The 10358-nt window shown below is 41.5% G+C and overlaps 1 protein-coding gene across 2 annotated transcripts in view; it reads right to left on the minus strand.

Annotated features, from left to right (window-relative positions):
* Positions 1-10358, minus strand: part of lgr6 (leucine-rich repeat containing G protein-coupled receptor 6) — a 59132-nt gene that overhangs the window by 14139 nt on the left and 34635 nt on the right. The window contains exons 3-4 of one of the 2 annotated variants that reach the window (XM_081707234.1): positions 7931-8002; positions 5826-5897 (exon numbers count right to left, since the gene is read on the minus strand). In XM_081707234.1, the coding sequence (XP_081563360.1) occupies positions 5826-5897; positions 7931-8002 (144 nt within the window). Of the gene's footprint in view, positions 1-5825; positions 5898-6382; positions 7143-7930; positions 8003-10358 lie in introns of those variants that run through there. The other variant, XM_081707235.1, reaches the window with a different exon arrangement.

The raw sequence follows: 10358 nt of genomic DNA on the forward strand, positions 1-10358 counted from the left end.
TGAATGATGGAAAAGAAATGTGCAAGTCTGGAAAAAAGGAAGAATTGTAGACATGTGGTCAGTATGGAAGGGGGAAGGGTGTATATTTGAACTGAGACATAACACAAGCACTTTCAGATGTACTTTTTACCTTTCACCCTTTTATTTGTTTTTAGTCTGAAGTGCACACCATAGGAAAAAACACTGGAGGGGGTGCAATTCATTTAAGAATTTCAGAACTAAAATGGAACTCCAAGGCTCCTTAGTCAAATTTTGGTTTGTTAGGATTCTACAAGGACATATGCCTGGTGAGCCAGCCAGGAGCAATTATATTGCCCTTCAGGTTAGGCTCTGCAAGTTCTCCATGTGTCAGTAAAGAGCCTTGGAAGTGAAAGTTTGTGAATTGTGTCCCTGGCATTTACCAAATCCCTTTGAGGAGTTATGGGTTACGTTTTTGCCATTAGGAGTTAAAATGAATGATCACAAGGACATTGTGAGCAGTCCTCTGAAGGTTGAATTAGGAGGACTTCCTTGCTACTGCTTAATAGACCCTCTTATGTACCATGTGAATTTGGCCAGTTTTAAGTGTCTGATTCCAGTGATGGATTTGAATCTGTATACTGATTCTTCTGTTGCTGCTATATTTCTGATTTTCACTACTAAATGTTTTAATACATGTTTTATGTATCGCCACTATTTTATATATTTTGTGTGTTATATGAGGATGCCAAAGACAGTAACCTAAACATCTTTGGGAGTTTAGGTTAGGTTTAGGTTTCCTCCACAATTTAGATTGCCTCCACAAATTTCAATTCAGAGATCAAAATGATGGATTTTGTGGGTTTATTTTAGAAAAGCAGGTTTTTGAGAAAAAAGGTTTTGTTCCAAAGCAGGTCCTGTTCCAAACCTTGATTTACTTGCAGAAGATGGAAGTTGAATTTGAAGGAATGGGAAATTGGAGTTCTCTTCTCTGCTAGCGTGGTCCAAATTGACTAGTATTGTGGAGAGCTGTAGTAGTTAAAGCATGACCAAAAAAGCAAAGCTAGGCAATCATTCCCAGTTATGACCACAGAAGTAAGAGGTCAAAGTTAAGCACCATGGGAGAAAACAAACATTTAAGATTTAAATGCTGGAAAGTAAGTAAGGAACATGCTTTTCATTTGAAGGTGTCTGAATTAGCTAAACTTTCTATTGCTCCCTCTGGATGAACCCCCCGGTGACGTCAAGGAGATTTGATTTTGGCTGTGATAGTCTTATAGTGTGATTCCACAGTGACAATGAAGAACAACTGTCACATGACTGAACTAGCTAAATGAAAGAGGCAATGCTTAGGGCATAAGAATTAGCTAATTTGCCTAAACTTCAGAATTCTCAGTTATGTGAGAGCACAAATTAGTTTCCATGTGTGCCTACCTATGAGGATGTAAACAAGCTAATTTTGCTTGAACTGTTTATAAGTTGCCTTTCTGAGAGACTTGGGACTTCTCTTAGAGAGCTCAAAGATAGTGGAAATAGCTGCTTCTTCAGTGTCTCTTTAACCAATATATTGCAGCATAACAATGATGTTCCTTATTAAAATGGAGAACTTGATTTTTGAGACTGGTAGGCTGTAAAATGATATCATTTAGAATTCAAATGTAAACTATTTGGGATGTGAGCATATGAAGTTGTGATTGTTTTTTTGTAAGTCCAATACAAATTTTACTATATATCACGTCACATCATATCACATCACATCATATCATATCATGTACATGCTTACTTTGTTAATAAGCATGTTCTTACTGAATGAGAAACTAAGTAACTGCTTAAAATAACTTTTCTGTTTACTGGACAGTTTTTGGAGTTCTCTGACTGGCTGCTTCAAAGCCTTTGTGGAGAATTGAATGTTAAATTCAGTCACAACAGCACACCCTTTCTCCTTGTATCAAGATTATATAGGAGCTGTATTGACAGAGTTCTTTTACATCACAGGCACTGGCGATACCTGCTTTTATAAGCCCATATGTCCAGTACAAAGTCAGGGCCATTGGAATGCAAAATGCTCCAGTTAACTTTTCACTGTTGGTGTACCAACTGTAAATCTTATTTAGTAGTAGACTCCAGCTACTAGATTCAGTGTAGTTTGAGAGTAAATCAGATTGTAGGGCTTGTCAAAGCAAGAAGGAAAAGCTAAATTGTGTCAGCGAGTATTAGAAAGTTAGCTATCTGTAACTCATTACATACAAATCTAACTAACTCAAGAAAGCTAACAACTTCAAGCTAAATAGAAGCTGGTGCCACAAAAGTTTTAAAAGCCTAAATGAAAAAAAAAAAAACTGAAAATATGCAATAACAGGAGAGTCGCAAGTCTTCTGATGTTAATCCATTGCACAGTAATACAGTAGCTTCCTGAAAAAAGCACAGTAGCCTATTTAAGTTTTAGACTGTCTAACAACTAATTTACAGCATCCAGTGATATTTGGCAGAAAACAATGTATGCAGGACAAAATGAACTTGCAAACAGATTTGTACTCTTTTGATAAATCACTACAGAGCAACTATACAGTGACATTAACTGACAGGGAGTTTGTACTTTTTGTTTGACTTTTTTGTTTGAGCCTTGATGAATCTTGGCCCAATACAGAGTTAACAATAATGAGCCTAGAGACTACTAACTATTGCTCACATATATAATTTTTCCTATCCTGAGATGAAAAACACAACAACAAAGGCTCAAGAAATTGTGAATGAACAGGAAGAGGTTGCCCTTTGCCCCCAGTGACTTTTCTGCCTTCCTCAATGGAGGATTTAACTCATGTAACCATGTCTCATTGGTTTCTCTGCTTTGTTTTCACTGTGCATGGTTTGGCACTTGCCTGGACCTCAGGTGCTTCTGTAGCTGATTTATGCCGGGCTGTTTTATGAAGCTATGTTTAGCTCCTCGAGCACAGGCTTGTTTAATGTGAGCTGTGGCATGCTGCCTGCTTTGAGACAGAGCTTATGGAGTCCACAGATGTAGTTCTCCACCTTTTAAATTTCAGATCTCATGAAAGTCATGTTTTAGCAGGAGGGAAAGAGTAATTAGAGGTGGCTCTCAAAGGATATTCAGAAGGGTGTGATCGATGAAGAGGCAGAAGACCTGCCATTGTGGTTATTACCTTCTAGCTCAACCCTGTTACGGTGTTTTGAAAACAAGCTTTGTTTGGTATTTGCAGATATAATAAAGCACCAATTGATAATTTCATCTTGGTTTCATCTTTGTGACATGCTAAAATAAGCTGAGAGTAAACTACAAACCAGTTTATGTGACTTATCCACTGCAATCCCATAAGCTACTGAACAACTGCTGGAACAACAGCTCTTCATCTCTGATTTCTGGCCATCCAACAAAGCAAAAAGCAGAGAGAAATGGCTCGAGAGCAGCTGCTGTTTTCCCTCTGGTTTTTGGGGACAGATCACCCCTTCTTGTCTCTGTTCTCTTCTGGCTGGTTGTTCACAGACCTTGACATCGCCACAACCAAGATGAATGTCCTCCCCATGTCAACAAGTTAAGCCTTTGATGTAATGAGTGTTGCCCTCTGGGAGGGGAGAAGGGGGGCAGTGCTGGAAGACTCGCCCTTAGCTGTGATGTATGACAGCAGAGGGACGCAGGCAGTCGGCCACAAGTACTTCCTCCACATTCTTCCCCCTTTGTGACCTTTCACATTCATTCATTCAGTGCTGGCGCCTGTCCACCCCTACCCCCATCTCCCGCGTCAGTGTTCTTGCTCAGGGTAATCTATGGACTGCATTATTACGACCCTGAAAGGAACTATCCCAATATTCAGACAGGTGAGGGAATCTAGCACGAGAGTTGGGCACCACAGACAGGTCAAAGGGAAGTGCATGAACTTTTAATTTTACTAGAATGTGGATGAAACAAGTGTGGCAGCTAGTCCTGAATTTACACTCCCTTGGGATGAAGATGCTATAACAAACATGAACAAATTCTCCTCCCCCTTGATGAAGCACACCCTTGTGCTTCTGCCTTTTTCAAAGGAATCTGTTAGCCCCAGACCCAGAGTCATGCTGTGTTTCAAGCCAGTGTAGTACACATGGGTAAGGTGATATGTTGCTTAATAAAACTTTCCTTACGTTTGAAAATATCATAGTGGTGGTGCAGAGAAGACCACCTCTGCACCACCTGCTAGTCTTTGTCTCTTAGTGGTGGTGCAAAAGGAAAGACGACCAGGCAGTTTATTTCCACTGCTGAGTGTCCACAGAAACCAGAAACAGAAGTTTTTCAGAATAGACATAGAGAGGTGTTTTTGCACCACTGGTAGAAGAGGCTCCTGTAATCTCACTGGAGTTGTGCAGCGTGAGACAGCCAGGGATTCTGGGATTTGATGTCAGTGAGAGAATAAAAATGCCAGAGACTCAATGGCTGGAAGATAGAATGTTTTTGTCCTCTGTCTGCTTCCCTCACTTTCCCTTTGTCTGCACCAGGCGCCAGTTGACCTCAGTTCTTAAGGCCTAGCCTCAGTAATTAACCAGTCTTCATCTTATCATTAGTCTAAATTGCATGTTTGGTGAGTATCAGATGCCTTTTCAGCTCTTTGGGGATGCACCTAGCTGAATCAGCTCTGCTCCTTTGTTGTGGAGGGATTGAAAGTGAGTGTGAGTGATTTGGCAGGATGCCAGCTGTGTGCTGCAGAGGTAACTGTGTGTGTAGGGGAGGGGGGGGTGCAGTGGAGTTCCATAGCTGGAGGCCACTCTGGAGTCGGGCATGTCATCCACACGGAAAAATCAGTGTTGGTGGTAAGGGAATTAAAATCGTACGCCATGACTCTAGTGAAAACATCCTCACAAAGGTAGAAGGAAATGAGCAAACGGAATTATTCATTTAGAAAAATAGGTGGTCCTGGCTGAAGGTATGAAGGTAGGCTGTGTGGAAGGACTGACTGGGTTTGCTGAGCTGGAATAATTTAGAGGGTTGAGGGGTGGACGGAAGAGAGCAGACAGCATTTCAAATCTGCCCTGTTCATGGGGAACTAGTTAGGAAGGGGCATGATTCCGATTAGGAGGGAAATAGCTGGAGTGGAGGGAAGAGAGAGAAAATTGGGCTCCTTCACAGATCATTGAGTCTCACGCTGCGGCGTCTGCTGCTTCTCTCATGGCTTCCAGATGTGACTTCAGCGCCAGGGCGATTCACCGCTTGGATGATATTAAGAACCTTTGCATCATATGTGGACAATCTCTCAGATCCTCTTGCTGGGAAGGTGGCGTGCTTGCCTCTTTCAATCATTCATGTTTCATACCTTCACTCTCATCCATCTATCCATCCCAGACTAGAGGGAGATGTCTTTTTCCTTTATTTTTGTAACATAATTTTGGACTCAGTGGGACCCTGCACCAGAAAACTGTAGGTTCACAACACATTGTTGCTTCCAAAATCTCTGCACATTAATGTTTTAGCCATAAGCCATTTTTAACTATTTCACAAAATATTTTATCTTATGTCCTTTATTATTTTTGCTTTTGCCCATAATATCATTATTAAATGCATTGCCAGATTGTACTACCAGGCATTAACAGGCGTATATCCCTCTCACAGATGACATCTGAGGGTAGGAGTTTTTTTTTTTTTTTTTAACTCTGTAACTCATAGCTTGTGGTCCTGCTTATGATTTAACACTGACAGAGGCGAATATGGTTACAGGCATACAGTATGCCCTCCTTTTGGTGTAACCATGGAAAGATTTCTAAATTCTTTTAATCTTAAGCACTCGCTTATTGGCACTCGCTTATTGAACAGCCTTTCTCTGTACGTGCATACAAACATCACCTGCATTTCCAGGGACTGGAGTTTGGAGGCTGGTACTTACAGAGAGAGGAGGTTTGGCAGCTCCCAGGGGTCTTCACTGGCCAGTCTCTCCAGCTGGTTATTCTGCAGCATCCTACAAGCAGTAAAATACGTGAAAATGTAAAAGCAGTAAAATACTGAATCATCTCTCTAAAACACTCAATTAGGTATTAGGTAAAGTAGAGTTAAAAAATAAAATAAGATTTAACTAAATCTAGTTACCATTGGATACATATTCACAAAGAAACAAAATATAGTGTTTTTTTTTTTTTTTTTAAATTTTTTTTTTTACAAATAACTACAATGATTCTTTTCTACATGAAAGGTATCTCTTGTGAAATATCTTTATGTGATATGCTGAAGGACAGCATGGAATCGTGTGTCCAAAGAATTTTCCATCTGAAGATTATCATTTTTACATCATCCTTCCCAGAGTAACATTCCAGGTTGTTTGTGAGTCTTGTTACCCTAACCCTTACAGAATATGACTCTATAAGCATTCAGGCTCTAGAAGGAGCCTGAGGTCTTGGCATAAGGCATCAGCGTAGCAAGCAGCTCTGTTGTGCACCTACTGCTTACATGAAAAAAGAGCTCATCAGAGCGCCCCGTGTCTGAAGGCAGCCGGAAGAGACGAGGTGCGATTTCAAACACCGCGCAGCCAGACCTTTTGAGCGAAGGAAACCGGAATGACGGAGGAGCAGAGAAAAAAAGAGAGAAACCTTGAAAGAATAAGAATGGAAAAAGAGAAAAAGAAGGCGGAACTCCTTGGGTGGCCACTGATGTCATTCTCGTAGAATAGAAGACAGAAAGTGAGAGAGGGGCTGAAAGAGCAGTGGTGCTCCGAGCGAATGATGCTAGTCTGGGTGTACACTGGTGGCCTGGGGGAGTGGGACGGGGGGCTTCACTTCAACAGCAGACAGTCTTATCACGCCCGCTCGGCTGAAACCCCTGACATTTGAGCATGCAGCCTGAGTTCATGGGGAATGAATGAGAGCCTTTGTGGCTAAGACGTCTTTATCGACGAGATCATGGTGCCACAACTGGCATTGTGAAGCCAGACTTCAAATAGCCAGAGTAGTCCTGCTATGACATGAAGAACAGGCCTCTGTTCTCAGGACTCATTAGAATATAACAAAGTTTTTATTCAACTTATTCACTCTTAACTCTCACTCCCCCTCCTTTTCCTCCTTCATATCTTGACTAAAAAGTTCTCTTTACATGAGATTTGCATCAGCATGGTTTAATTGTGGCTGACTTTAAACAGGGTTTATATTTGTAAATCACACTGGCTCCTGACACAAAGTAGAGCTGCTTCAGACTCTGCTGTTGCCTTCTGGAATCTGAGTTCAAATCAAAGGTTGTATTTGGGAAAACTGAAGTAACAGCATTCCAGTGTGAAGAAAGAAGTGAAAGAATTAGATTGTGTATAGGGGTGTGTGTATATGTGTGTGTGTGTGTGTGTTGAGTTGTGCGTGTTTTTAAGTTGGGGACACAGAACTACTGCTTGGGCCTCATGCGTTTGGATGTGGGTTATGATGGTGAAGTGTGTGGCGGTAGTGACTCTATGTCTGAAGGAAGGGTCAGGAGCAGTGTCTGGGGGTGCAGCATGGAGAGAAGAGTAACACCAAACCAGGCGTCTTCAATTCTGAACCCAAAATGCACTCATGGGTTTTGTTATCACTAATCAATAGTCCTTGAGAGCCAGGTGATACAGATTTTCCCCCGTCTCTTTAACAAGGAATCACTGGTGGCCAATTATATTAACTGTTCAATTGGCTACCAGTGATTATAAAATGCTGGAACAGAAAATGGATTTTGGGTCCAGAGAAGACTATATACTGCTATGTGCTGTGGTGGACATGCTGCCCTGCACAGAAACTGCACTACTAATACTTTCATCCCTTCAAATCACTGGACCTCTTTTTGGTAGGAAACAAGATTTATTGTGCACCTGCTCTGATATTTTACAATGTATTTGGATATTAATATTTCAAAATATGCTATGCTGCATTAACTGAAATTGAAATAATGAGGCATGTGGATGTCTGATCCTGGCTCCCTGAACAGGCAGCCAAGCTCAGTGCTGTGCCCGCAGGGTTTTGGGTGCCCACAGGATTTGGTACTCACAGGACTTTGAGGTTGGTGAGGCCATGGAAGGCAGAGCCGTTGATGTGCCTTAAATGGTTCCCAGAGAGCCTCCTGCAGAATGAGAACTTTGGGTCAGTCACCGTTTACAAGACCAGGAAGAGCCAGGAATTGGCTGGCCCATACAGGCGTGTGTGAGTGAACGAGCGAGCTCCAAACTCCATCTATTCACACTTGTATTAAAGGTTTTGATACAAAGTTAGTGACTGTTTCCATTGTCCCAACCAGTAGACAGAAAGATGTGTCTTCTCAAACCCCAATGCTCTTTTAAAGAAGACCAAAAATGTTTTTTCTTGCCCCTTACAAAGGTGCATAAAAGGCATAACACATCGCTGTGCTGAAATAAAACACATTTAGGATGTTTGAGATGGGATGTTTTGCTATGTGTAGCATCTGACCTTGGCCTCCTGCCAAACTAACACGAGTGCCATTATTTAATAAAAGCTCTTGGAGGTAAACCGAGTTGCTGCATGTGAATGTGAACCCTTCTGATGGGATGGCAACATGCGGAACATAAATTTTATCCAGCTGCACTGTCACTCATCTGGACCAATCAATCTGTTTATCGAACATAATCTAATGAAGTAGGGGGAGTTTGGCTGGGTGCTAGAATCTGAGGGAGGCATACAGTCTAAACAGCCTTCACTGGAGTACTGCATGGTGTGGACCACCCGCATCTCAAAATCATTTCATTTCACATTCCAAAATCACTCCATCATTTTCCCTTGTTGTTAGGTTGTCCTGCTTGTATGTGCATGGGAGTGGAAGAGTTTGGTATATATAGCCTGGTCAACATTAGGCATCCTCGCAAACAAGCCAATCAAAGCTACTCACATGGTCTGGCACACACACACATTTAATGTTAAAATCATCATTGTGTACACACTGAACATATATTACTGTTGGTAAATGAAATTATGTCATCATAAGTCCAACCTTTTAAGCTCAGTAGCCAAGAAATCTTTTCGTTTTTGTAGTTCTTCAAATAAAGTCTGTTAAATGTTTTGACAACACTGGGATTTTAATGTGATTTTTCTATCTCTAAACACACACACACACACACACGTGTCTTCAACATACGTATAGTCGCTTCTGAGGCTTAAGTAGTAGACTTGCTGACTTGTTCCAAGACCTATACATAGAGTTAATAACTGAATATAGCTGTCATAAACAGAGAAGGGAACTTAATTCACATAAGAGTGGCAGATTCCCGTAGGATTCAGCCATGGCGCAGGCAGTGCAAAGTTCAACAGGGTCCCATTCAGTCCCCTTTGTTCCACTATTAAATACATATGTGATGCAGAATAGGCTGCAGATCCACCTGTGTCAATACTATATTTATCCATTTCTTTCCCCACGTGTCTGCTGTGATTATGGAACAGTATTAACCCAATGCATGCTACTGCTTGATGTAAACACTTAGAACAGCGAGTAGGTAAGATTCCTCTAAAGCTGTGTGTTGGTTTGATTGAACAGACAGAGCGATCCAGCCCTTAATAAAAGAATGTTAAGCAAAGTGCCACATGGAGACCTTCTTAGGAAGGGTTAGGTAAATTAAGCTGGTTAACATTTAGAGTAATGGTAGTTTGTTAGGGTTAGGGTAAGGGTAGTTAGTAAGAGATATGTTGAGGGTAGTTAGGTTTATGGTAAGGGTAGTTAGCAATAAAGTAAGGGTGGTTAGTTAGAGATATGTTAAGGGAAGGTCGGGTTAGGGAAAGGGCAGTTTGTTATGTTACACACAGTTTTCCTCTCCACAGTGATGTCATGATGGTAGACCATTTTAGACACGCTGATGATAGCCCCTCTTTCAAAGACACATGTTGTTCCTACGTATCATTCTGCTGCTCGGTTATAAAACAGCTGTGAAAACAATATATCAGAGAACATTTTTCTGGCTCTGAAGTTCCCCAAGATTCTTTCACCCTGGTTTTTGTTGTGTTTGAGAGAGCAACAACACACATCTGTTTCAAACAGAACCATAAAGCTCTTCTGTCACAAGAGGTGTAAGTCAGCTTCCAGGATGTTTCGCCCATATACCACAGCTCTTTGATGATAAAACTGTTTTGATGATGACACTGAATTTGAACACTGCGTGAAGTTCCCATTCTCAAACCATATTACAATGTCAACATGTTTGGTAAGTGCAGCTGGGCAGAGTCCAGTTTGGGGGGGGGGTGGTGGTGATGGAGAACGTCTGCTGTGGAGGTGGAGGTTACGCTGACACCGGGCAACAGAAGTCAGAGGCCTCCAAGACGGCTGGTTGGCGTTAACTCCCCGTGCTACGCATCTGTCTTCTCTTAGATGCCTCATTGGGGGCCAAAATACCATAAAACTTTAATCATACCCTTTTTTTTTTTTTTTTAATTTGGGTTTGTTTGTAGAGAGAATTGCAGTCGTAACCGAGGAGAGT

Source organism: Electrophorus electricus, chromosome 24 (genome assembly GCF_041902795.1).
Source record: "Electrophorus electricus isolate QZ-2024a chromosome 24, ASM4190279v1, whole genome shotgun sequence".
Classification (NCBI taxonomy): domain Eukaryota; kingdom Metazoa; phylum Chordata; class Actinopteri; order Gymnotiformes; family Gymnotidae; genus Electrophorus; species Electrophorus electricus.